This window comes from Motacilla alba, chromosome 24 (assembly GCF_015832195.1).
Source record: "Motacilla alba alba isolate MOTALB_02 chromosome 24, Motacilla_alba_V1.0_pri, whole genome shotgun sequence".
In the NCBI taxonomy this organism is placed as follows: domain Eukaryota; kingdom Metazoa; phylum Chordata; class Aves; order Passeriformes; family Motacillidae; genus Motacilla; species Motacilla alba.
Genome location: NC_052039.1, coordinates 7,250,323 through 7,277,981, shown reverse-complemented (window position 1 = coordinate 7,277,981; position 27,659 = coordinate 7,250,323). Strand labels below are relative to the sequence as shown.

Genomic DNA, 27,659 nt, shown 5'->3' with positions numbered 1-27,659 from the left:
AACGCATGAATGAACATGTGCCTGGGAGTGCTGCACAGAAGGGGCTCCCCCAATGCCCACACAATCCTTCCAGCACCTCTCACACTCTCTGTCTCTGCTGCAGTCCTGTGGAAAATCATGTGGAAAAATACAGGCACAGGGTCAGGTCTTGAAATTTGTCTTTTTAATAAAAAGGCACCTATAAAACAGGTCAATACATTACAGGCAGCACAGATACCCAAAAACAAGCCTAAAAATTGTTTCAAATAAAAACCAATAAGATGTCTTCACATATTGTATTTATATATTTATATTTATATATATATATTTATATAATGGTACAAAATGACTGGGGAAGTTTCTCCATGGGATGACAGAGAACAGGTCAGTCAACTTTACCTCAATGTGAAAGCTAATTCCAGGTGTGTGATTATCCAACATACTGAAAGATGCAGTTTCCCAGCATTCGCTTTTTTGGAGCTGGAAACACATGGCAAAGTCATGGCTAAAAGATGGGCAAACCTTCTACTGTGATTAGGTGGAGTCAGTACACAGAACTCAAGGTGAGGAGCCGAGCAATAAACTACAAGACACAAGACTAGACACAGGTCACGGCAGCGGGCAACCAGCTGATGGCAAACCTTGCCTGGGTCTAACAAGGACTGGCTGTCACTGAGCCTCCAAAGGAACTCCTGCCACATTCCTGTTCACAGACATGGTTGGGAGCAGCGCCCAGGGCACAGGGTGTTAGGCAGCATTTCTTCTCCCCATTGTTCAGCCATCACAGTGATAGGGGTAGGGCTGGCTCCAGGGCAGTGAGATTTTGCAGAAGAGCACCAACTGCTGCTCCAGAGTCCTCAGCTCTGGCCTAGCATCAGGATTTCCCTTCTGTATCCAGGGCTGCTGAGTCAAAAGGCTTATTGGTCACTGAAGGACAGGTCTTCCTCCTGTTGCCAGGCAGAAATAGCATCACACTGCCATGTCCCTGTGAGCGCTCAGCACTAGTCTTCTGAGCTCTGCACAGCATGTACCACAAGCCTGCAGGCTCCTGCTGATACAGGGACAATGCGCTGCTGACACAGTGAGGACTGCAAGCCCCAGGCAACTTGTGTGTCAGGCTGGGCAAAAGGGACAACAGGGAAAGTACAAACACATGGAGATCTCAACCAGGCTAAAACAACAGCTATCTACAGGCAAACAAAAAAACTTCCATATAGAAAATGTTATGGCTTCAAATTAGCCAAGACTTGCTGGTAGGTGATGAGCAAAGTTTGGGACTATAATTGGTATTTGGATGTTTATGAGAAGCTACCAGCAGCCAACAGCCTGAAGAGCAGCCAAGAGAAGCTACAGCCTTTCAGGCAAGTCAAGCTTACAAAGAGCTACATCTGTTTGAGCCACATCCTCCCACATGAAACACACACTGAAAGGATCAAGAATCCAACCAGCTAACATGTCAGGTCCAAAGCCTGAGCTGAAGATTATTCTTCTGCTCCAACTGCCTCAGCAGGAAGGAGAACTTCTCATGATTGTTCCTGTTTAACCACTTCAAAAAATGTTACTTGCTCACATTGTATACAACAACCCTCTACAAAGCAGGAGACTAGAGCAAGATCATTCCTCAGATCCAAACTCATGCTTCTCACCCAGAACTACAAAATGCCCCAAAGCTTCAATGTATTCCTAACTGGACTTAATGATTCCATCTTCTCACAGACTGGATCAAGACAACTGCTGGGCTGACATTTCAGGACCCACCAGCCTTTCCAACAGCTTGCAACCTGAAAAAAAGTGTTGCTGTTCACTCACTACTTGGCAATCTCCCTTTCCAAAGCCCTTTCCTCCTGGCAACATCAAGCTGGGAAAGGTGAGCTCTGTTATAAGAGAGGTAGTGTGTTAAGCCTGGCTCTGCAGAGATAATCCTCCAAGCAGTGTTCCTCCAGCAATTGTGTGCCCCAGGTTCACCACTGGATGCTGGAATTGCAAGTCCTCACAGAGGTCCAGAGATACTGTGATGTGTGCAGAAACGTGTGTGCATCATGACACGTTCCCCTCTGTGAAAAAACATGGGAAAGACCATCAGGGCTGCATGCAGGAAGACCTTATGGAGTACAGGATGGAGAGGGTGGAGTGCATCCAGAAAAGCCAGAGTCGTCCAAATGACATGCTTTTGCCAGCCTAGGAATAAGAGATTGCAACTCAACTTTGGCCTCTTCTGTCTGAAGCACAGGATGGCCATGCTGCTGACACTGAACACTGAGGTAGAGTATTGCACTCAAGGACAGGTCCTCTTCAAGAGCTGGACCTCTCCTGTGCCACAGGGCAGGGCTGCTGCCAGTAGCTCAGGTCATCACGGAGTGAAGACTGCCTGCAAAACTCTACAGATGAAGGACTGACAAGCACAAGGAAAACCTGGGAAAGCATTCAATGGCGAGGAAGCAGGACGCAGTGGTGAAGGGTAATGGATGGGTAATAGACTGGTGTAGGAAGGCTGCAGAAGATCAGGGTTCCCAGCTAGCCTCTCCTGGAAGCACTGGAATGTATCACCTCACTCACCTCAAAGCCCATCTGTCTCTACCCACCACAACACCTTGCCTACAGGGGACACAGCATGAAGGGAAGAGAAGGGAGTAGAGGTGACAGAGCTGGTCAAGACCTTCAGGTCTAGCACATTACCATCTGTGAAGCCCAGATTCTTGATGCTTCTCCAGCTGAAGTGCCGGCATCCTTCCCATCCCAAACACAGCAGCTTCTCCAGAGAGCAGCAACAGCTGCATCCTGTAAAACTGTGGCCTCTGCCCTGCCAGACGAGCACCGCTCCAGCAGCATTTCACTGGGGTTGCAGCTTGGCAGCCTCCCCCTGCCCAATGGCCCTTGGTCAGTGGTTGTGTTTGTGTACTCGGCGTAGTATCCACGTATCCACAGGACCTGAGATCTGCATGACACTGCAACATGCCCTCTCCACACACATGCAAAACCATTCAGATTCCTGAACAACACAGGTCTGACAGAGTCAATCTACAATGGGATCTCTCAACACCCTGTGCACCCTGGGGATCCTCCTGCCTTCCCCACGGAGAGATTTCAATCCTTGTACACTGCTGCCTTTAGCATGTTTTTTTCTTTCTGTTTTTTAAAACATGTTTTGAGGCTTCTATTAAAACACAGAAATACAGGACAATTAAAAACCAGCACAAATTTTGCCTTTCCCAGCGACCTATTTACAGCTAGTTCCAAAAACCCTCTTGCACATTTTGGTTGCTTAAAAAGGAAGGACAAAAAAAAAGAGAGAGGAAAAAAGGGCAAGAAAAACACTTGACGGAGGAAAACCATAAGTGAAAACTTTTCAAACTGCCACATGGTCTGGATGTCCCTGGTCACCACGCAGGGTTCAAAGTAACAGCCCCACACCCAGCCTCTTCACCCTCCCCTTCCCCAAAAAAGAAAGGAAAAAGAAACCCAATTCACATCAAGTTTACTGCACATCTGGTTTGCTGTGTAGAGGCAAATCCGATATGAAAAGCATCCCACGTGGTGTCCTCCACTGGCATTGGCCCCCAACCCGCCCCCAGAGAAAGGTTTAAAAATGTTTGTAGGTGCAGCCCCATCCCCGCCCCAGCCCTGAGTGCCAGTCAGGGTTAAAAAGGCAAGTTCGCCATGTTCCCAGGCCCGGGGATATAACTCATCTGGCTGTCCAGGGAGACGCTCCTCTGCCTCATCTGGTGTGTGACCATGAGGTTCTGCTGAGGCGGGGGCCCCATGAGAGAGCCCTGAGGTGACATCATATGTCCTGTCTGGGCATACATCTCCCCCGACACAGACATGCTTCTCTGCTTGGCCTGCATCAGCATGAAATTCTGCTGGGCCATCAGGCTCTGCTGCGGAGACATCATGCCCTGGTGCATGCTATTGCCCATCATGCCTTGCTGGGGTGGTATGCCTGTCCTGCCCAGCATGGGTACTTGTCCAGGATGGCACATGGGCATGCTGAGTCCCCTTTGCACACCCTGCTGCCCAGGGAGGCTGGGAGCATTCATACCTGGACGCACCGGGGGCTGCTCAGCCATCATGTTCTGCAGGTTCATGAGGTGGAGGTTGGAAGGCTGAGATTTGGGTGCCTGGCTGTCGTTCTTGGGGAAATACTGCAAGGTGCTGCTTGGCTTCTCTGATGGGATGATCCTGGACAGGTCAAACTCCGGGATCCCCGTGGGCGTGGGGCGGATGACCTCACTGAGCTCGGGGTCGTTCAGCACCGACGCCACCCCAGGAAGCACGGGTGGGTAGGGGTCACCAATCCGAGGAGGGATGTTCTTGCCCATCATGTGCTGCTGAGGGGGCATCTGGCCAGGCTGCTGGGAGGGAAGGTCCTCAGGTGGCAAGGGCATCCCTGGTGGGTAATGTTGCTGCATCCCAGGGCCACCTCCTGCACTGGGGGCCATGGGCATGCCTCCGGCAGGAGACGGCATGGCATTGTGGGGCTGCTGCATGCGGGGGAACACGAGCTGGTTGGAAGGAATCATCTGTGAACTGTTGGGCACGGGGCCACACTGCTGGTTCAATGAGTCCTGGGGACCCGGGGGCAGCATCATGGGGTTCTGGGGGGGCACGCCTGCCCCTGGCCCACTCGGATGCATAGGAATGTTGGAGCCCAGAGGGTTTGGGGAGGACATCATGGAGGTGGGGGGTGGTTCGTGGGAAAGGGGCTGCTGACCAGGCAGGTTCATTCCCATGGGGCTCTGAGAGGATCCAGGCCCCACAGAGTTCAAGTGCAGTTGATTTGGCTGATTCCCCGTCACGCCTAAGGACAGGAAAAAGAGAGAAGAGTTAACCCTTCCTATAGACCTTTCGGGGCTGTAAAATCCACATCCTGAGAACCTGCCAAGCAGTCCTGCTTGGAATACTCTGAGCATGGAGCATGATGCTCAGAAAGCAGCTCCAAGATGGGCTTACAAAGCATCAGGAAAAGTGTCTCCAACTCCAGCTCCCCGAGCCCACAAGCACCAGAGGGCTCTTCCAGCTTCATCCAGTCCCATGCTAGATTTGTAGTTTCTTACATTCCCCTGATTTTAGCGTCCTGACTGGCTCTGTGTGTGCCTTACACCATGGTCTCATCAGGGCTCTCAGATACCTGAAAGGCAGCAAGGAGTGACCCTTCACCCCTGCCTGCCACAGGGTTTGCCACCCAGCAAGCCCCAGTGGCCACACAGCCTCGGGTGCTGAGGAGGAAAAAAGCAGAAGAGTCAGCAGCCCTACACAGGTGCCGTCTGGGCAGGAAAGTCTGTGCCCATCAGAAAAGCAGAGCAGCCATCAGTGCCTGCGGAGGCAGCCAATGCATTTGCATGCCTGTGGTCAACCTAAGTGACTGCTCAGCGGTGAAAGAGTCAAAAAGTTGATTTTTCATTTTCAAAACTGACAAAAATATTTATCAGACAGCTTTAGACCCCTAAATCAAGTGGTAGAGCATGTTGGAATTCCCCTTTGGGTTGGTCACCACGTGACCAAAAACACTCATTTGCCTAGATGTCCTCACCAGTGCCACCAGTTAGTGGAGCGTATCTGGCCTACTGAAATCACAACTGTGCTACAACACAGCCTTGCCTGTGCAGGCATTTGGGCTCCACTCAAAACACCAGATTCCCAAGCCCCATTCAGAGCATCCCTGTCCCACCGCACAGGAACACAAGGGCTCTAAGCAGGAGACCTCTGCCTGCAAGTCCTGGACCTGAGAAAACTCCAGGAGCCATAAAAACTCAGGCCAAATACATCTCCATAGGTAAAGGTAAAAAACTTACAGGTCTTGTGGAAGAAGGACCCCTCAAGCCAGACCAGCTCATGTCCTTCCACCCAAGCCAAAAGCTGATGGACAGCCTGGGCAGAGGGCAGGGAAGTGCAGAGACTTACAAACAAGGGGAAATTTAAGCTATGTGACATGGCAGTCATGGGGAGATCAGAGTTCCTAATTCTTTCTCCACCTGCTGCCTCAGGTCCACTGGCAGCCACAAGACAGCCTGACCCCTTGCAACCCCACCTCCAGAAGTAGATACCTGACATACTTCCAGGTGGAAGCATAGGCCTGTCTGGCAGCAGCTCATCATCAGAGGTGGCGATGGTTTTGATGGCATTGTGGTAAAGTGGCGTGGAGCTGGGCATGGCGTACTTGGACATCTGGGACATCATCAGTGAGAGGGGGTTCTGGGAAGGGGATGGATCTGGAGAGGAAGTAAAAGGCATGTTCGGATTCATGGTGCTAGAGGTGTTGCTGGCTGGTGCGGAAGAGCTGCTCCGAGGCCCGGCAGGGAGAGAACCTGCAAGCAAGAGAGAGATCAACTTAGTATTGTTCACATGCAATGGCTTGCTCCCACCAGAGAGCAACCCTTTCCTCTCCTTCTGACAGCAGTGACCAGAGGAGGCTGCAAAGCACAAAGCTGGCACAGTGCAGCACTCTCTGGACTCTGAGAAGGCTCATGCAGAGACCCTGCTCCAGAGCAGTGACAGACTTCCACTGAAACCTGACCCTGACTGCCCAGCACAGACACAGCGTTTGCTGCATGTGTCACAGATCTACCTGAAAAGGCCCTGTTTGGACCCCTGGTAAAACATACTTGCTCTGTGAGATGCAGGGCCAGGCACAGGAACACGTGTCTTCCTGCTCCAGAGAGAGCTTGCGGGCTGGAGAGAAACCCTGTCCACACACTCATCAAAACCAAGCACAGACATGCACTCGCATACAAGACACCCAGCATACCCTGCTCCAGTGCTCCGATGGAAGCAGATGAGTTCATATTGAGAGTCTGCTTGCTCTGGTTGACTCCTGGGCTGGGCATGGTGGCTTTGGGAGATGGCACCCAACCAGGGGAAGAAACAGCCATAGAAGGGGACTTCAGGCGGCTTGGTGAGCCACTCGGAGACCGGACGTTGAGGGAGGAACTCATCACTTGGGGGGACTTGAGGGGTCCAGACTGGTTTGAAGGTGGCATGCTGATCATCTGCGAGGGTGTCTGTGGGGACTTGAGACTGGCAGATGGGGAGGTGACCAGTGGCGAATGCACCTGGCTAAGGGTGGGAGACTTGAGGTGACCCATACTGGGGGAATTCATCTGGTTGATGTTGATGGTGAGGTCAGAGGGCCGGCGGCCCAGCCCCCGGGAAGGTGCTGGGTGTATGTTGGCCAGGTTTCCCCCCGGTGTGGGAGTGGGATTGGAGGCTGGAGGCAGAGGAATGTGGCTGAGTCTGGTGGTGCCACTGATGCTCCCAACAGGCATGGTGCCCTGCTCAGGGCTGAACATGTCTGAGCCACTGCCCATCTCCTGGGGCAGGTTGGGGTAAGACCCTTGCCCTGTTGAGAAGCCTTGCTGTCCTTGGTTGGGGAACTGTGAGGGAATCATCATTTTCTGGGGTCCCGTTAGTATTGCACTGCCATTGCCATTCTGAGCCCTAACCCTGGCCAGCTCCTCAGGGTTCATGCCCTGGTGGGTCATCATTTCAGGGCCCCTCATCTTCTGGGACATCATCATCTGCTGCTGTGGGGTCATCTGGACATTGAGGTTCATGTTCATGTTCATATTGACATTCATGTTCATGTTGAGGTTGCCAGGGCCCATGGGTGTGTCCATGTCCCGAAGACCTGACTGACTCATAGGGGGGCTCAGCATCCCCCGAGTGCCTGCAAAATCCATTCCCATTGGGGCACTGCTCAGGGTCTCACCCGTTATCTGCCCAGCAAACATGGATGGATCCATCTGCCTGTGAGCCTGCATCATCCTCTCCATTTCCATGCCCTGGCTCATGGAGTTGCTGGATATCCCCATGGGCCTCTGCATTGCCACTGGGCGTTTCTCCATGAGCTGATGCCGCAGGATCTCCTCTCTGGCACGGGGATTCATAAACCTTTCTGGGTCTCCTTGCCCTGGTGGGTAGGGCAAGGTGCCTTGTGGAAAGTTCCCAGGGCCTCCCATAGGAGACATATCATCACTCCATCCCATGCCAGGCCTGACTGGCCTCTGCATGGCATTCATGGGCCCAAGAGCATCCAAGGGCATGTTCTGCATCCCTCCAAAGCCAGACACTCTCTGCATTTGATTCCCAGGGAACCGTGGGCCAGGGAAGGGTGGCCCTCCCCGCAGCTGCAGAGGGTCCTGCACATCTATGGGTGCCCGCAGCTGGCTGCCCATCCCTGGTGGCCACTGCTCTCCAGGCTTGCTGTGGTAGGGTGGTGGAGGCCCACGCATCATCATGCTCCCCATTGACTGAGGGATCATGATCTCCTGCATGGGCCGGCCATGGATGCTGATCTGCTCCTCTTTCCGTCGCTTTTCCTCGTAGTACTCCTCCTGCAACTTCCTCCAGGCCACTTGCTCTGGTGTCAGGCTGTCCTGGTTCAGCCGCTGCATCATCATGTTCATCTGCTGTCCCATGTCAGCGCCAGGGTGGTGGGGCACCTCATGGTCCAGGCTGGGCCCACCAAGGCTCTGGGTCTGGGAGATCATGGACTGCAGAGGCTCTTCATACTTCTTCATGCTGGCAGGGGGCACGGGGGGCTGGGCAGGGGCAGCCTGTGGCTGAGGGGCAGTTCCTCCCTCACCCGCATTCTGGCTGGACTTCAGGAAGGGCTCGGCCTCCCCACTGCGCAGCAGCAGGCGCTCGATGTCTCTCAGGGTCTGCAGAGAGCGCTCCCGGTGCTCCAGCTGCTCCTTTGAGAGCCCTTCTGAGTTCATGGTGTTCCTGGGGCCCAGGCCTGCCTGCCCATTCCCTGGCATCCCTGGGCCCTCTCCAAGGAGGCTGGAGCTGGGTGTGGCGGAGGAGTCCACTTGCCCAGGTTGCATGGTGCTGGCAGATGCAGTGGGCGTATTTGGATGGTTACTTCCAGGCTGGTTGTTGCTGCTATTGTTCCCCAAAGAGTTGGGAGTCAGATCTCTCCGGCCATCTTCACTTGTCCCTTCCTGGGGCAGGCTGCTGGGTGCAGGCAAAGGTGTTTGACTGATGGCCTGAGGTGGTGGGGCTGGAGGCTGTGGTGGGGGAGGCTGCGGCTGTGGTTGACTTGCTTGAGGGGCCAGTGGCTGGGACTGTGGAGTATTGGCAGCAGGAGGGTTAATTGGAAGTGGCTCAGCAACGCCCAGCACTTTAGGAGCAGGTGGTGCCTGGCAGAGAAAAGGGGAAGAAACTTGAGCAGGGAAAGATCCTAGGAAGGTATTCTTCCCTGCACCCTGCAGGAGACCTCTCTGTCCCAAAATGAAGCCTCATGGCAGTTCACCTTCATTCCTTGCAGGAAAAAAATGTAGTTTTTTTACTACATGATCTAGAAATGCACAAGCAGGTACTCTGCACACGTGGCTGTGGGGGAACATGCCACGCCCCATCCCAAACTTTTCACAGCTGACAACATCAAGGACTTGTGCCAAAGAGATTTTGCAGCAAAGCAGCTTCCCACCCCACTGAAAGGGCATTTTGGCAACCCCTTCTTTCACAGTTGAGCCAGGGGATGGGGGAGAATGACCACATCAGACTGGAAGGGTAATAGTCATCAGCATGTGCCAACAGGAGCGACTGCTTCACAGGTGGTATACCTGGTCTAGCTTTGCCCGCGGGACATTCTGTTGATGGTAGGCCAGAATGGAGTCAGCTCGGCCCTGCAGGACAGCCTCTGCAGCTCTGGGGAGAGAGCACAAATCACTTGAGAACAGGCACTGCGCCCCATCCTACCCATCCACAGCCCCGGCTGCCACCTCTGCTCTTCAGTTCTGCAGGGAGAAAGAAATCTCTGGAGGTAACCAAGAAGGGGGAATGTTCTCAGAGTCCTCACGTATGTCCTGCAGAGCCCCCAGTGAGGATCTCCAATGGATGATCACTTGCCATTCAATTTCCCTCTTCCCATGTCCCGTGGAAGGCTTTGCTTTGTGCCTGCTGCCTAAGGTGGATGTCACCAAAATGCTTTGGAATCTCCCACACTAAACCTGTGGTACAGCAGAGCTCTAAAACTAGGCTAGTTTTCGCCTAGGCTACACAGACTAGGCTAAACAGACTAAACTAACTTCTAAGACTCTATGGCTGAGACAATGCAGGACAGAAGAGAGGAATTGTGTGGAGAATACCATGTGTTACATTACACTCCCTGTCACACCCACCCCTTACATACTTTCAAATCAGACCAGCAGCCCACATTGCTTTGGGAGAATCATTTTGTTGGATGCCGACTACATGGGCTCCACAGTGGGTGAAACAGAGTGCAGAGCCAGGCCTCACTGGTAGGAAATGGGCATTTAAGTCCAAGTTTGTCCACCTGCAATAACTGTCAGCATACCTCACAAACCCCAGAGGTTTCCCACTCTGTGAACCAGAGAGACACAGATTTCTCCAGCTCTGTGCTCAAGTGCTGCATGCAGCAGGCAGGTATGACAAGGCCGGCCAGGTGTGGCAAGGCCAGCCAGTACCAGTGGAGGAGGTGTGGGGTTTACCGCTTACGTGTTAGCAAGGTGCGTTGTAAAGACGTAAACAAACTGTGAAGGCTGCTGCTTCCCTGTTCCGCTGCCTCCGCCTCCCGCAGCTTCTGACCGCAAGCCAGGGGCAGCACCATGGGGCACGCCGGAAGCACTGCTCTCGCTCAGGTTAGGCAGCGGGTTGGACCCTGGGCCAAGCTGTGGGGCCGTGGACATCGCAGGATCGGCTACATTACAGCCTGCGGGGCAGAGAACACGAGCTGCGGGCGGCGCTGCTGCACGGAGCGGCCAGCAGGCGGCAGCACAGGCCCGGCCCGCCGCAGCGCTGACCGGCTGTCAATCGTCAGCCCTAATTAAGTACGATCCATAATTAATATTACTAAGCGCTGCAATTACCAGAGGCATGCCTGGCCTTCCTCTACCTTAACCCAGCTGGCTCCCTGCTCCCCCCTCCAGCTGCCCCTCCCCATCGCAGCAGCTTCTGCAGTCCGACCCTGCCAGCGCAGCACTTACACGGGACACAGCGCTGGGAGCCGGGTCGCGGGCGCTGCCAGCCCCTGCCCCTGGCAGCCCCACCTGACCCATTCCTGCCAGGCAGGTCTGGGAGCAGGCTGACAAGGGAAGTGGCACTATCCCTTCCCGCACAGGCTGCGGACTGTGCTGAGAAGTGCAAGTGGATGTTCCAGAGACAATGGCAACAATGCGCTGGCAGGCACAGAGGCCACCCTCTTCTTGCTTTTCTACACGTTCATGTTCTCCAACAGAGAACGTGGGCATCTCCTCGGGCCCCACAGGACTTTGCCCCATCTCTCAGATTCTCTCCCTGTTACAGTTTGAAAGCAAAGTGAATTGTAGATACAAAATGTCAAAGAATGCTGATGCTTTTGGAAAACAGAGGAGACCTACAGTCCATTGTCCCAAAAAGAGCACAGCCTGAACCACTGTCAAGATCCCAAGAGCCTCTTTACACTGAGCTGTCTTTACAACACAGCTGCAGAGACAAAGGTGAGTGGCCTGGCAGAGACTCAGCTGCTGCAACAAGAGCAATGCTCATGGCACTCTGGCAGCCATTATGACCAGAGTAGTGTGGCCAGAGCAACATACAGCAGGGACATTCAACCTCAACACCTTTCCCTCCAGCATGCCTGTAGCATCTCCACAAAATAGGTCCAAGGCCTCACTGCATGGCAAGCACAATGACCACCAACTGCAATGGGCCCCACAGCACTCAGCTAAGTGAGCACACACAGGCAAAGCTAGAGGTGCCAGTGTCATCAGCCCTGCCGAGCCACAGGAAGGACCTGGCTTTATTCAAGCTTCAGAGTGGTAAGGAGGCAGTCACTCACTGTGTGCACTGCTGATGGGTTTGTCGTCTTCCTCGCTGTCTGGCCCAGAGCACCATTCATCGCCGCTGTATGGCTGCTTCCTTTCCAGCACACACCGTCGCTTACTGCGGGGAGCCACCTCACCTGCAAAGGGACAGGGCCACCAGAGGCGCTTAAGGGGCTGAAAGGCTGTGGTCCTGCCCAGCTGGGTGCTGCATGCTGGCAGTGCCAACCCAACCAGCATGCACTGAGCAGTAAGACTTATGCTAACATCTGCCCAGCACTGGTTAAGAACCTGAAGCATCTGCTCAGTCTGGGCTCCTTTTCTTAGCAGCCAGATCAAGTGAGACTTCCCTGTGAGAGCCAAAGTTTCAGAATGAGATGTATTTCTTACTGCCTGAAGGGAATCTATGCACATAGGATGTGTCTACCTGCAGTTCCAAACTAGAAAGCTTTGGACATTAACTGTAAATTTAAAGGGTCTGTGATTCAGCAATTAAAGGATGGGAGGGCACATTCACATCCTCTGTAGGAACAAGAGACAGACTCTGCCCTTTGTCGACATCAATCAGGCAGGGGCCTTCATGCTCTCTATAAACTTGTGTGCTCCCTCCACGTGTCCGCCCTCTCAGATGGGACCGATGCAGCTCAGAGAGGAAGTGGCTTGCCTAAAGGCACTTAGGGACTCAGGGAGAGCAATCAGACACAGGATGAATAACTATCAGTCGTGTGCTTTAACTAATGAAACATTGTCTGGACTTACTTTTTTTACATAATCTTTTTTACATCATGACCATATTCACATGATCTGTCAGTGTATTAGGAACATAGGAGATTCGGGCATTTCTGATCAGGCCATTTTAATAATTTTCCTGTGGAAGAGTGGTTACAAGACAGCTCTGGGATAAAACTGCAAATGCTTGTGATCAGTAGTGTATGGTTACCCCTGTAACACCATGGGGAAAAAGCCTTCCCGATGGCAGGAAGTTCATTCAGGTATGTTCTACCTGTTGTTCCATGGCACAGCTCTGGCCTAAGCCAGCCAGGCAACATAGCTTTGACTGTGAAAACAAATCCTTAGGGGCACCAGCCACAACTGCAGCTCTGCGTCTGCAGACCGGGTGTGAGTCTTGGTTGCAACCAAGGGCACCACTGGAATTTCTCCCCCTACAACCGTCTGTGAGATGCTCAAGTATCCCACACAGCCACGGAGCACAGAGCTGGATGGAATGCAAGAGCTTACAGGGAAGGCCGCTGAGGACAGGGTAGGCAAAGGGTTTAGAAGCACTGACTCAGCCCTTTTCCAGAAGCCACATGGTGTAACACAAGAGTTATCCATTGCTGATGAAACCACAGAGCTGTTCAGACAGTGACCCTTGCAGCACCTCCTTGCTAACCATGACTGAGTCGTTGGGCAGCTGCAACACCACAAAGCAGCTCTCTACCAACAACAAGAAGATAGAAAACAACTCAGTCTCAAGTTAAAAGTTTGCACATTGCACATGCAGGGGCATTTGGTGTAGTTTAAGTGAACCATGCTGTTGCTTAGATGGCCTCAGTAGCCTGTGAAAACCAGTGCCAGATTCTGGGTGTAACAAATGGTTTAGGGAATGAAATGAAAAGCAAATGAGAATTCAGCCACTCTGGTCCAAAAACTGCAGATGTGACAAGCAGTGATGCAAAGTCACACAGGCAGCCAGGACAAGCCTGAACAGAAGACGCAGCACAGAAACCAAAGATGCTCCCAATCCCAAGTCCTGCCAGGATGTTTGTAGCAACTGAGGGGAGGACGTGCTGAGGCAAGGTCTAGGAGAGCATTACCTTTTGATTCTGTGTCCTGTGATGGGGTGCTGGCTTCTCGCTGTTCTCCGGAGTCCACCGAGATGCTTCGTTCCCGTTTCACCTTGCCCTTCAAGGAGCTGAAGTTTGGGACAGTGTTCTGGCTGTTTTTCAGTCCAGAGTTGCCAGGGGAAATCTGAGTGGCCTTGCTGCCATGGCTGCCTGCCCCCACACCCTTTGAGCCCAAGTTACAGGTGGGTGCTTGGCTCACATTGTGGTGCTGGGCCAGGGCACTGCTGCTGCCTGCCTTGCCATGGCTAGGCAGTTTGTTGTCAGGGTGCATTGGCTTGGCTAAAGCTTCCCACAGTGCCAGTGGAGGGAGCTCGCAGGCCCTTCAATCAGAAACCTGCAAGAGAAAAGAGCAGCAAGTCAGCAGGGTGCCCCTCACACAGGTGCAGCTGCTGGGGGCACAGCACAGGACCAGTGTACTGGGGCTGCTACTTGGTCACAGGGCCAGACAAAGTCCATGGCAAGGCACAACGCAGAGCTGCTCATGCTGGGAAATAGCCCTGGCCCCTTTGAGCAAAAAATCCTGCTCTGCAGTTACTCACTCACATCATGACAACCTCTAAACTCTCACCCAGGCATGGCAGACTTGCCAGTACTTCAAGGAACAGCCACAGACATGAGAGCCCTCATTTCCAAGGCCAAGATGAGAAATGGGTGCTCCATGCCAGCCTGGCCCTTTGGTGAGTAGAAGGATGCTCAGAGCTATTTTGCAGGTGTTCCCAGAGCTTAGACATCTTTGTGACCCTAGAGAGAAATCAAGTGCCCTACTGTTTTTCAGGGATCCCCTTTGCTGATAAATAAGTTTCCTCTGTGCTGCAAAACACACAGAAGACAACTAGACAACTGAGCAGACAGTCTTGACACAAGCCTATAAAGAGAAAACTGGGACAGAGCAGGTGACAAAGGTTGAGGCAACCGAGGAGACAGTGGGTTCCAAGGTAAGGACAGAGCTGAGAAGTGCAGGCACTCATCAGAAAAGCTCTGCCTCTCCCAGGGGCCTGAGGGACAGTTCCAGCTCCTGCTTTAAGGTTTTGGGTGAGGGGGTGTCCACTTTAGCAGGACCTTCCAGCCCAGCAGGATGATGCAATGTGCCACATGCCTGGATGATGCTCTCCGGCTCAAAACCCAGCTTAGCTACCTGAATAGCCCTGCAGCCTGAGGCAGAGTTTAGCAGAGAAGAGGAGGTTAGAGCAGAACACAGAGGTTTCTCGGCCGAGGAACATGCATGCAGCTAAGCAATGCTGCAGCAGCCCTCCTTGCAGGATCTAGTTGCCTTGGCAGAGTCTCATGCTCACACTGGCAATATTCCCCTTGGAACTCTGCACAGGCATTAGAGATGACTGGGATGCAGCCCTCTATCACACTGTGCATTCTGGAAGGCCACCACAAACCCTTGGTCCATCCAACACACAACCCTAATCCTGTCACAGTCGTTTTTACTTCTTGTGGAAGCAGGAGGAAGGAGAGTAAACCACATGTTCATGGAAGCTGAGGTATGACTCTGTTTGCTCACATCTGCTATATGCTTTGCATGACACCCCCACAATCCACCTGAGAAGCTTCCCTGTGCACAGGCTGAGAAACTGCCCAGCACACAAGGAAGGGGGTTGCTGTGGTCTGCTCCTACCATTTGGACCACACAGGGCAGATGCTGTGCACAGATTTCTTCTGCCAACCAGGGACAGGAAGCACCAGCTCCAGACTCAACCCCAGGTGTCTAAATAGTACCACAAGAGCTCAGCAGCACTACACATGCTGCTCCTGGCTTGCTGAAGGTGAGCCTGGAGATGCCACTAGCAAAAGCCAAGTGCTTGCTCTGCCAGGGCAAATCACTGCGCCCTTGCAAAGAAAGCAGAGTGAAGCACATTTGGCAGACTCATAATCCCCAAAAGACTGTGATCACCGAAAGGTGTAGGCTGCAGCTTATCATGCACCATGAGGGAGTCCTGTGCTTGCAGAAAGGGTCTTCTCTGCAAAGGGGTCTTCTCAGCACCTGCCTCCCTGCAAGCTGAGCATGCTATGCAAACATGTGGCACTGCTCGCCCAAGCATTCTTCCCTAGTTATGCACAGCTTGGCCTATCATTGCTTCCCTGCTTGTTGTTAGTTGCTCCCTCCTCCTCCACCTCCACCCCACACATCTCGGTGAGGGCTCTGCTCTAGCCTGGAGGAAGATGGTGAGCTACGGCGCTGATTAATTTTCACAGCACATAAGGGAGTTGCTAGCCCTTTAAGTGTCAGCCAGTCTCGCTTGCTCGCTCTTGTTCTCCAGAGACCTATTAATAGCAGCTGGAAAGATCACATCACTCTCTGGATATTTATACCCCTCATTCCACACCAGGAGAGATTTATGTCAGAGCTGCTGTCCCAGTGCCTGCCCAATTGCTCTGTCAAACCACTTGCAGGGGGAGGGGAACTGAGCGGGGAAGGAGACACAGAGAGGGCAAGCAGGGAGGAGGAGAAGGTCCATATGGCACAAGCTGCAGCATTAAGCACACACGCTGCCTGCAGTCACTGGCTGGCCAGCCACAGGGAGCCTTCAGCCCCACTGAAGAGGTTGCTGCCAGACAGCATTCCAGAAAGCAAGCCCTGCAGCAGCTCCTGCTGCTGGTGGCCCAGAGGCCCTCCCCCACCTCCGCTCTGCCGCACTCACAATCCCTGCAACACTCTGCATCAGTCCTGAGGGTCACAAACCCTCTGACGCCATTGCGTGGCTGCACCCACTGAGGACGTGCTTCCACTTACACGGAAGGCTGGGAGATCCAGGTCTGCCTGTGGCACATCTGCACGGGCATGATACTGTGTTTGTAACAGATCCCAAAATGCTTCACTGAAAATGGGAATGCTCAGCAGCACTGCAGCACAACCCTGGTACAGCCCAGCACGGTGAATACTTCAGGGAGGGAAGAAGAAGTCCGGGGCCCTGAAAAGCCCACACCTGCGGAGTCCAGAGATACACCTCCTGTCCCTCTGGGTCTCAGATGAGACAGCATGGAACACACACCTCGATCCCAAAGAACCTGGCAGTTGCCATGACAAAACCTTCAGGCACTGCCTGCAGCGTGGATGAGCCTCATCAGCTGTGAGGTTTCTCGTGAACGTAACATTTGGGGGGCACCTACCTTCTTCCTTTATTTTGGACTGGGCTGCTGCTCCAGGGAGGTCATTCAAAACCTTGCCTGAGGCAGGATGGAAAGCTACCCTGGGCTGACAGAGGGACCTGGCTAAACTTTGGAAAGCCTTCCTCTTCTAGTGTCCACTCAGAGGGATAACACTTGCCTCACAATTCCTAATGGAACAAATGCCAGAAGCAGCTGCCTGAAGATTCTGCTCTGCTTTCAGGAGAAGCAACAGCTGGATTCTGTTGCAGATGGATAGCAGGGATCCGCCTCAGCCTCTCATCTGTCTGGCCACAGCATGACAACAGGCATCTCTCGACTGCTGTAAGCTCCTTCCACATACCCTGGGATTCAAACTAGATTTCAGCAGGCATGCCATACATCTGGGCCACAGAAGATAATTAACTAGAAAGTAGATACAGTGACACCAGGAGACAAACAATTCAAAACATCTTGAAAAGAACATGACAAAAAGAAGACTGCACAGAAATCTGTCTTTCTCGGCAATTTAGCAACACACCCACTCCAGCCTGGTAGTTTTAAAGACAATAGCAAACTTAATTCCCAGTGCTTAAAGCAAGGAGACGAGAGATTCCTGGTTTCTGCCCCTGGCTACCACCAATCCCAAGCAAGATGCCTGGGTTTTGGTGCCTTGATTCCACCATCATTACACAGAGGGACAACCCAGCCAACCTCATGCAGGGAGGGAGGCTTTCAAGGCACAGCAAGTATCTGTTGAACAAAGGGCTATATCCAAATGCAGACAGTGTTTGCACCTGAAAAGCCACAGCTTTAAATCAAAGGCTGGGACCTTAGCAGACAAGAAATCTTGAAACAAAACAACAAAAACTGTTTTCAGGAAGTCTCCTCCAGTACAGTCTGAACAGCAGCAGAGGGAGAGAAGCAGTAAACTCTGGGCAGGAGAGACTGGGCTGACATATTTGCAATCTGGGAATTGCTAGCTGATAGCTGAAGAAACCTGAAACCCCCGCTGCATTCCCGGAAGACTTTCTGGTGAATCATGCTCCCACTCTCTCCAAAGGATGATAACGTGGATTCCCAACACAGCTGCAAAGATGAGGAGCCCACCCCTGCCACCAGCCTTGCAGCTTCCACATCTGGGAGCTGGCTGGCACTGCTGCTGTGCTTTCTCTCTTGGAAGAAAGCGCAAGAGAGGAAGCCAAGACAACAGAGCCACGATGATTCAAAAAGGAAGGCGCTTCACCACACCTCCCTCCCATCGGATGCTGGGAAAAGCTCTTGTGAAATTTAGAAGACTACCAACTTAAGCACACACAGTGGATACCAGAATCCAGGCCTCCTGAGCTGTGCTGTGTGTTCCACAGCTCACAAAACCCAACATACAAGACACCCAGCCTACAAAACAAGTTGTGACATGGCGATGCAGCACACAGAAGGTCATCCAACCCTTCTCTGCCAGCCTGTCCAGGAAGTAACAAGACCAGGTTACCATTGCAAACGCCCTCTAAGCACATAACCTATGCTGATAACCACCCAATCACTCACTACAAGATGCCATCTTGGACAATCCAATCCAAATCCACCACAAACTCATGCTGAACACCTTGGCTTTGGAAATGAGAGGTTCTAAGCAAGCTGAAGGGCTTCTTGAAGAAAGACATAAGGCAGAGAACAGCAGGAGAGACTCCAGAAACCCACTGCTCCTTCCTGAGATACTGTGCACTCCAAATCTGGACAAGATCCCCAGCACATGACCCAACACCAAGATCCCAGATTACCAGTCCTCCCGGGGTTAACAGCAGAAGGGGTTGAACACCTCAAAAAAATATCATCCTGTGTCAATAAAGTCAGTGTCTTTCATGAAGGGAAAGACTACAACAAACTTTCCAGAAGTAAGATTTCTGAGGGGTGAGACCCTTGAATCATTTATGATTTGAGAGAAGACCAGAATCAGAAACTTGAGCTTTCCCATGCAAAAATCCTTGTTTCAAAACAATCATTTTCACAAGACCATTCAGCAGGTTTTGAGTCTGTTTCAGCGAGAAACAAACCCCCCAAAACCAGCATTGCTGTCAGCCAGCTCCAGCCAAGAGTCAGGGATGTGTCTGAACACCCAGATGAGCCTGAAACCAAGCTGAGCCCAACAAGCATAGCAGAGACAATCCACTCTACAGCAACCAAAGACTACAGGACCATCCCCCCGACCCCAGTACGGGAACACTCGCGTGAGAGAGTCCATCACCAGCGACAACAGCTTTAACCCAGGCTGCTGCTGCTAAAGGTATTCTCATTTAAGCTTTGCTTTGGCCAGATAGACTCAAGATAGACTTGAAGACAGGGAGTTCCACTGGGCAACCCTGCTGACAAGGGTTCATCTGTTTTGAATGTGTCATGAAATTATCTCGCCCTTATGTCATCAGACTGATAAACTGGAGAAGCCCCTTTTCACTCATATTTATTTCTTGGATCCTTCTCATGCCCTTTTAAATGGCAGAGAAGGTGGTGCCCTCGACAGCTGTATGGGAGAGTTCTAAAAGACCTGCAGAGATAATCTAGTGCTCTTTTGAATCCCAGCAGTTCTTGAAGTCATTTTGGCAGGCCCTGCTGATCTCCTGTCACTTGGAGCTGTCTTGAGAAAGATTAATTTCTGTGGGGCTACTTGGCCACAAGTCTCAAAGGTCTTTAGTAGAACAAAACCTCAGATTCATGTTCCCCTCCACCTAGGGACACATCCCATGTAACTTGCGTGGAAGCTGAGGCTCAGAGACAGCAAGGTAAATCAGGAATGCCATTTGCTTTCTGACCAGCACCCTACAACCTCTCTCCTGTAACAGCTTCAGCCCAACCAGGGTTAGAAGACCTCTTCTAGCCCTTACTTGTCCCCCTAGTTCAGCAGTTTCTCCCACTCTTCAACTCCTTACTGCAGCACCAGCCAGAGCCTGGTTTCCTATCCTGTGCTGAGGGAGTTTCCAGGTCTAACACTAAATTTGCAGATCCTTCTAGCTTCCCAGTTCAACTGGTGTATTCCCTACAGAAACCCTGCATGTGCCAGACATTACTCGACAGTCACACGTGGCTCCCTTGGGATAATAACAAGGAATTGCCCGGTACCATGGCTAGTGAGTCTTGCTAGGGATGGGTCAGCCAGAGACCTGCAGGAAGCTGCAGGGGCCCCACGTGGAGGGCAGTACAGCCACCTGTATGCTGCAGCTTGGCAGACTGCAGTCGAGTAACAGAATCCAGTAGGTCAGGAAGCAAAGCCAGAAATCTCTTCCAAAGGTACTGCTGCTGCTCAGGGAGCTTCAATTTCCTCTGAGGCAGGATCTCATCCTGCAGTATGTGAAATCTGGCCAGGAACATGGGCTGCTGTGACAGCTGGACACCCCCACACAGCCTTTGGCTGTGCTGGGATGAACAAAGACAAGCTCATCGGTACATGAATGGAGCAGTTTCCCTGAGAAAATCCTTCTGGCAGATAACACCACAGGCTGCAAATGCAAGGCCACAGCACAGACCTCCCTGGACATTTCCTACATGGGATGAAGAGACCTCCTCAGGCCATGTCCACTGTGTTTGTGCACTGGGATTACTGGGACTGGGCAAGCAATACTAAAAAGCCTAGCTAGTGAACTGTGCCTCACACTGCCTCTGCTATACCAGCTCTCTTGAGCAGCAGGGCTCACAGCTGAGAGCTTAAACCCCCACCTTTTCCACAAGAATCGCAAGGGAGACAAGTCTTGCCTAAGGTCACACATATCAGGTAAATAGCTGATGTCGCTAAGCCTATGAGGACAGTCTTTCACCTGCATCTAGGATTCAGTAACCGCTTTAGGATCCTTTGGCAATAACAAAAGAAGTCTGCAATGCCAGCAGTGTTCAGGACTGGAACCCAGCAACGCTAGAACTTCCTGAGGAGCTTCCAAGCTTTAACACAACAGTTTTTGCTCTTCTTTTTACAAGAAAGTCTCTTTGCAGGGCTCTGTGACAGACTAGATCACACTGGCAGCCTTCCCTGTCCCTGCCTCCAAGCCAGGGACACAAGGGCTCCTGAGCACTGCAGGGTCGGCTGCCTATGGCCGGGCCCGCTTCAGGCCAGCTGTGCAGAAGCTTCAGACTTTCTGGGTGCCCCACCTCTGTTCTCAAGGTGGAGCCTATGGGACGAAGCCACTAGGTGTCACCGTCAGCCAGGGCATCCACAGCCTGGCCAGGGCCGAGCACGGGCCAGCTCGGGCAGCTCCTGCCAGCGCAGGCGCTGGGCCACGGCGTGTGCCCTCGCACCCCGGCTGCCTCAGCCTCTCAGCCCTCAACCTGCCTGCGCTGGGCCACGGCGTGTGCCCTCGCACCCCGGCTGCCTCAGCCCTCAACCAGGGCCTCCGCACCATGCGCAGGATCGTGCTGGGGAGCACAGCCATGCGCCACATCCCTACACTCTTTCAGATCAAAGCAGCCTGGAGATGCCTGTCACACACTGCAAGAGAGGGCTAGACATCCACCTTGCAGAAAATCTCCCTGAAACACTAGCTCTCCCTTTGAGCAAGCTCAGATCACTTTCCAGCCTGAAGAACGGCACAGTCTTTGCAGACAGGGTCCCAGCAGGAAACCCCTGTGGCAGGGACTCCCCCACCACCTCTCTCAGCACCGTGTACCCCAACTGCACCCTGCTGTACGACCAGCAAGCTTGTTTGCCTTTGAGGAGGCTCATGGCAGAGAGTAGGGGAAGAGTTGGACTCTTCCTATGCCCAATCCTGGCACTAAATACAACATACAAAGGATACACCTGCACAAAAGGAAGAGGCTGAAACATCTGCAGGCCTGCAAATTGCCTGGACTGCAGCACCATGCCTGTGCAACTGGGCACACGCAGGTATGTACACACCCCAGCACACCTGGGCAGGGGGAGCTGACAGAGGAATGCGGGAAGGAGGGGGAAGCAGGGTGGCTGCCCAACACCTTGCCCCCACACTACCCTCTGCCAGCCCGGACTGTGGAAGAGATGCAGCGAGCTGCTGAGCACTGCTCCACGATTATAAATACCAGGCCCAGCAGCAGCAAATGCTGGGCTCTATAATTAAACCAAGGCTGAGGTCACTTCCTTTTCCCAGCAGCTCCCTCCAGCCCCCACCCCCTTGCCTCGTATTTGCATGCCATCATGACTAAGGCACATAAGGGTGTAAGGTCATAGGGGAAGCAGCTATGCAACCACCTCGCAGGAAATTCCACCCTGGGAAACCTTTCACCTTCCCCAGTGCAGAGAGGATCAGCACAGGCAGCTGATCCTGCAGCTGAGTGGTGGCAGCTGCCTGCAAGCAGTACTGGGACTACAGTGTTGGGCTGGAAAGGGAGGGAGAGACCTCGAGGAGAGGGGAGCCACTGCTCCCCATCCAGCTTTACCATCAGAGTCTGGGCTAGCACCCATCTGGAGAGGGTTCCCCACTGTGCACCCCAAGACAGCAGCTCCTTTACCTCCTCACCAGGCTTCACCTTTACCCCCAGAAGCTTCCTCCATACATAAAGCTGAAACTCCCCAGCTTCTGCCACTTGACAGGTGCAAAAAGCAGCATGGCCTTCCCCACAGACCCAGTCCCGAGTCTCAGGGGCTATTCTGCCCTTATGCAACTCACAGAGCTCCTCCAGAGACACAGTGATCTAACCTGGCCAGGCCTCCAACCACCCAACAGGAAACAGGCGAAAAGAACTGGGATTTGCCCCATCTCACTAACTGCATCTTTCCAGGGAGGCAGTGAGTCCTCTGTGGCAGCAGGTGTACAGCCACAGATGAAAGAAAGGCCCAGAGGCAGCCTGCCCTGGGGGTCCCCCCACTGAGCCCCACCAGGAGAGAGAGATTTTATTAACTTATGACTGGACAAGTAGGCAAGGGCTTCTGACATTCCTCCAGCTCTACGGTTCACAGGAGGCTTTGGGGTTTGCAGTGGTCCTTGTGGCCAGAGGCCAAGTGCCCAGACTCAACAAGATCAAGCTCTGAAGAACTGTTTGCACAAGGTACAGTAGCTGGGGTCATCAAGTGCTCACAACTCAGCCCTTGGCCCTCCACAGTTAACTCTAGTTCTGCCCTTATTTAAGAAACAGAACATATTAAGAAAAAACAAAGACCAGGGTACAAAGGATGGGAGAAGAGTGCAAAGGCTACTGAGTGGGAGGAAATAAGAGATCTTTTGGGAGCAGGACAGCTGTTTAAGTAATGACATAAACAAGTTAGCATCAGGGTTTGCAGAAGAACTAGTTGGTGACTTTCACAAGGTATCTATAAGGTTTCAAAGTCCTCAGGTGTTTGGATTACTGAGCCAATTCTCCAGTCTCTGAGCTAGCATGAGATATATCGGCGTCGACATCTCTGAAGACTGACATCCAGAAAGTTTCCTGTACAGAGCCTTAGCATGCTATTCAAATGCCTCTTCCTCTCCCTCATCCCACAGATTCTGGAGAGGAAGTTTGTGACAGAGCAGGGGTGCTGAGGCAGCCCTATAACCCCTGGAATCAGCTGATCAGGAAACACACATAGCAGAAAGCTGTGGGGAAGCACAGCTGCTGTCGAGAGACAGTGCAGAACCAGCGAGCAGAGTGGGACACGATGGCCCAGCTCCTTGAGCCAGCGACAGGGTACTTGTTGTCCTCTTCAGCACACGGATATTGTGCTCTGGCTCCGAGCCTGCACCCGCAGCGAGGCACGCCTGTGCCCTCCAAGACTCTGTCTCCACAACAACAGGAACCAGAAGCCACAGCAGACCCCGAGCAGCTCATTGGCCCAAGATCACATTACAGGACAGGAAGGAAGAAGGCACTTTGATCAGTCTGGAATTGCTTTAAACAGGTTCCACTCCGATATCTCAGGCACTGGAATTAACCCCCCCACCACCCTAAATGTGCCATTCCTAAAGACATGTCCTGCTCCAGCATGCACATCGGGACCCAAGCAACCCAGCCACTGGCAGCTGCTCCTAAGGAAAGGTCATGGCAGAAAGCAGCCTAGAAGAAGGCAGAGAGCCTCCCTATGCCTTGTCAGAGGAAATCAAGGCTCAACGGGGCCCTACATCTCTGGTGTATGTCTTTAGCACAGGCTCATGCTAGCTGTCCTCAAAACAGCAGCAAGAGGCAAATTTAGAGGCAGCTGGCAGAGACAGGCTGGTGCTCCCCTGCAGCTCCCCTCCTCACACTGAAGGGCAGTGGGAGCTCCTCCACCTGCCTATGGGACCTCCTGCCCTAGGCATGCCCATCCTGCAGCCTGCTCCTAGCAGGCAGAGGGTTAACGATGCCCAGGGAGCTGCAGGAAGCCTCTTCCTTGCCCTCTCAGGAACAATGGGGCCATTGTGGGAGGCCGGCAAGTGTGGGCAGATCCCAGGACTGGCAGTTACCCAACTGGGCACGTTGTTCCTGCCAGGTTCTCTCTCTGCCTCCTCAGGTAGGAGGAGAGCGGGTGGCTGCCAGCCCTTCCTGTGGGCCCTGGCAGAGCACTGGCCAGCCCAGCCACAGGAACACCACGTCAGCGTGCCCCGTGGCCCCGCCAAGCAACCCCGCTCCTACCCATGCGTCTGGGTACAAAATGCAGTCAGACAGCCACAGACACAAAGCTGCCAGATGACAACACCATGCAGCAGACCAGACTGTGAGCTGGCTGAGCGCTGCCAGCTTCACACCTGGGTATCCAGCAGGATCAGCTGTGCTTTCGGGATATGGGGGCGGGCAGGGAGGTGCTGCAGAAACCAAAAGCAGTTTTTCTCACCATAAAGCCACATTTTGATTGTGGGTGCAAGTGCTGACCTGGGACCAAGAGCTTCTGGGAAAACTGAGAACTCCTCCATGTGACACACAGGCGAGCAGTGAGAGCACAGCTGTGTGTGGGGAGACTACAGTGACTGCTTTCCAAGCCCCCGCAGTCTGAAAGCAGAGCAAGGAAGCAAGGAAGCAAGCAGCTCCAATATAATCCCTCTCTCTACAGATTCGCATCTCCCATGCCCAGCACATCAGTGTACAGAAAACTCAGGGATGCTCTGAATTCACACCCTCAAAGCACAGAACTGATCCCCAAGGCAAGACGAGCACTCTATGTCACACACCCAGACTTTCCACCAGAGCTTCATGCCCCCATGGACATGGAATCAGGGTACACAACAACAAACCCAGCTCACTGAGGCATACACTGAGCATCTGTACAACACCTTTGGCCAAGCACCTGACTCTGGACAAATAGCCTGACTTAGGGCTGCTGCATGCCACCTCTAACATAGGAAACGCCTCTGGCTGCTTCACAGGAGATGCAGTGCAAAGACAAGTGGAAAACAGCCCTCTAAGATTCAGCACTGCCTCCCTGGAATCTCCCCAATGCTAGGCACAAGCTGGCAGGCAGAGAGCAGCTCCAAACATCTGGATTAGCTGAAGGCCCAACAGAGGAAAGGTGCAGCCCAGGTGCATGCCATGTGTGCCACTGTGCACAACCACTGCAGCTCAAACCCTACAGGATCAAATGCCTATGATCAGTTATGAGGAAGGAACATCCTTTTCCACTTGATCCTGCGGCTGCTTCTCCCATCTCACAGCTAGACTCAATCTTCTGCTTCTTTTTGATCCAGTCTTAGTGCCCTGCACTAGCTCCAGGAGTGCCACTGCTCCCCAATTTTGCCAGAGGCGCACTGAAAAGCAGCTTGAGCAGACTCAGGCAGCTTCCCAGGTCTGCACCCCAGTTCATGCTTTCAGAACCAGTGTCTTCTTCCCTGCAACTCTCAGATAACTACTCTGTCAGTTCTTTACATGTCCCACCCGAGGGCATGGCTTTCTTCCTTCCCTCCCGATCACCTTCTCCCATGTCTGATACTCAGCTCTGTGAAGGCCACTTCAAGACATGCCAGACAAGTTAAATACAACACTACCTCAGACCCCAAAAGGGAGGCTAGATGCTCTCGAAGAAAGGACTGCAAATAGAGCTGTCACTGCAAACCTGCCATGCATCTCACTTGGCAGCCAGTTCTGTTCAGCAAAGCAGCACAACCCCCAGATGGGTTTTGCTCTTCCCTAAATGCTCAAGCACAAGAGTCCAAGATGAGGGCAGGTAAAAACATTTGATGGATCTGACAGGGCAGGGTTTAATCTGTATCTCTTTAGAAGATGGAAGTGCCTGAAAGAAAACAGAGTATCTGCTTCCAACAAGGAAAAGGAAGAATCTGGATAACCTTTCGCTAAAAGAGAAAAGGAAAAAAAAAAAAAGAAAAAAAAAATCAGGGCAAGAGGGACAAAACAATCTTTGTCCTCATTTTGCTGGTCACGCAGGCACAGGGCAGCCACAGTACCCGCTGCCCCAGCTTGTTCAGCAAATAATAACCACAACCAGCCCATTTTCACTGAGGTTCATAAAAACCAGGCTCCATGGTCTAGGGAAAGCTGCATCCTCTGAGAAGGAGGTAGAGCATAGACAGGATTTCCAGACTACCCTGATAATCGGCTCACAGAAACCAGATAGGACAGCACACCCTCAGAGGTCATCACTCAGCTCTACCATGTTTGCTCCAGATGCTGTCCCTTTAAACATGGCTCCAGAGACCACACAAGGGTTAAATCTGCCTATAAATATCTGTTCTCAGCAGGGCTGCTGCTCTGAACCCTCCAGCCATCTGTTCTAGCTTTCCCCCATCTAAGACTCTAACATCTGAAACACGCTTACAATTCTTAGGAGCGCTCCCAAAAATAGACCGGTGCCATGGCTTAGCTCCGTTGCCAGTGTGTGTGAGCACAGGAGCATGTATACCAGTGCCTGTGCCAGCACAAGCCTGGAGTCATGCAAATATGAACATGTCTGCCTCTATGACAGCGAGCAGGCCTGCACCAGCACGGGTCTGTTTGCATCCGTGCTGGCGTGGGTGTGCCTGCTTAACTGCAAATTCATGTGAATCCGCACAAGCGTGTTCATGCTGGTGTGAACCTGTATCTGCACACGTGTGTGTGTCAGAACCAGTGCGTGGGCGGGAGAGAAGGTGGAAGCCTCTCTGCTGGTGAATGTGATGGAAGTCCTGCCGTGCCTTCTTCCTTGGCACACAACAGTGCTGCAGGACACAGCCAGGCATCTCTTCTCCTGCAGCCCAGCCCTGCTTGGCCTCAGCAACAAGTCCCGCTGCATATCCAGGCCCTGGCACTCCAGTCTAGACAGGGAGCCTACCCTACAGCACAGCAGGGAACACAGGACACCAGTTCTCTTGTTCAGCACTTGGCTCAGCAAATTCAGCAGTCCCACCTCTGGGCACCAGAACCTCACTGCGAAAGCAAGTGAAGCCTGATACATGTGAGGCCCAGGACACACCGCCCTGCTCACATCCCGCTGCAGCTTGCAGGATTTTCTCAAACACTCCAGAGGGCATGGGCAAGGTTGCAGATATAACAGCTTTGGAGCGGAGTGGGCTCCAAGTCTCTCATAGCTCTTTCCAAACATCCCAGACATGAGTGGGTTCACCCTTCTGACTGCCAAGTCCATTAGCCTCACTCCACATAGGCAAATCCAGGAGACAACAATCATCTTCATGACCAAATGCAAAACAGGAAATGAGCTGTCAGCTCCCAGATCTGGACATACCATCCAGGAGCAGACAGACCATTCTCCTGAGCATCCTCAGGACACAGCGCTGCCCACCTGCTCTGTGCCAAACAAAGATCATTCTCAAACTCCCATTATTCACTGGAGACCATCGCAAAGAAGCTCAGCCCTGGCTGCTGGCCCTGCTGACACCACATCACAGGATGATGTACATGCACGGCCCCAGGGAGGGGACATGCAGTGTCCATCCTCCACAGAGTGACAACAGCCCCAGGATGAGATAGCAGCTACATTTTCATCTCTAACTACTTCCACAAGAGTGATTTTTCCCCTCCAGACCAAGCTCCCAACACACAGTGCCTGGCTGTGCAGGATGGGGCTTTTTCAGAGCGCTCCAGCTCTACCAGCCCCTATAGCCCGTGGTGATGTGATGGTAAACAC

The 27,659-nt window shown here is 52.7% G+C and overlaps 1 protein-coding gene across 2 annotated transcripts in view; it reads right to left on the bottom strand.

Annotated features, from left to right (window-relative positions):
• Window positions 1-140: 140 nt before the first annotated feature.
• BCL9L (BCL9 like) overlaps window positions 141-27,659 on the bottom strand; it is a 47,670-nt gene continuing 20,151 nt past the window's right edge. Inside the window, exons 2-8 of one of the 2 annotated variants that reach the window (XM_038161402.1) lie at window positions 13,559-13,922; window positions 11,759-11,881; window positions 10,438-10,651; window positions 9,543-9,627; window positions 6,725-9,116; window positions 6,024-6,284; window positions 141-4,777 (exon numbers count right to left, since the gene is read on the bottom strand). In XM_038161402.1, coding sequence (XP_038017330.1) covers window positions 3,618-4,777; window positions 6,024-6,284; window positions 6,725-9,116; window positions 9,543-9,627; window positions 10,438-10,651; window positions 11,759-11,881; window positions 13,559-13,859 — 4,536 coding nt within the window. In that variant the 5' untranslated portion in view covers window positions 13,860-13,922 and the 3' untranslated portion in view covers window positions 141-3,617. The remainder of the gene's footprint in view (window positions 4,778-6,023; window positions 6,285-6,724; window positions 9,117-9,542; window positions 9,628-10,437; window positions 10,652-11,758; window positions 11,882-13,558; window positions 13,923-27,659) is intronic. The other variant, XM_038161403.1, reaches the window with a different exon arrangement.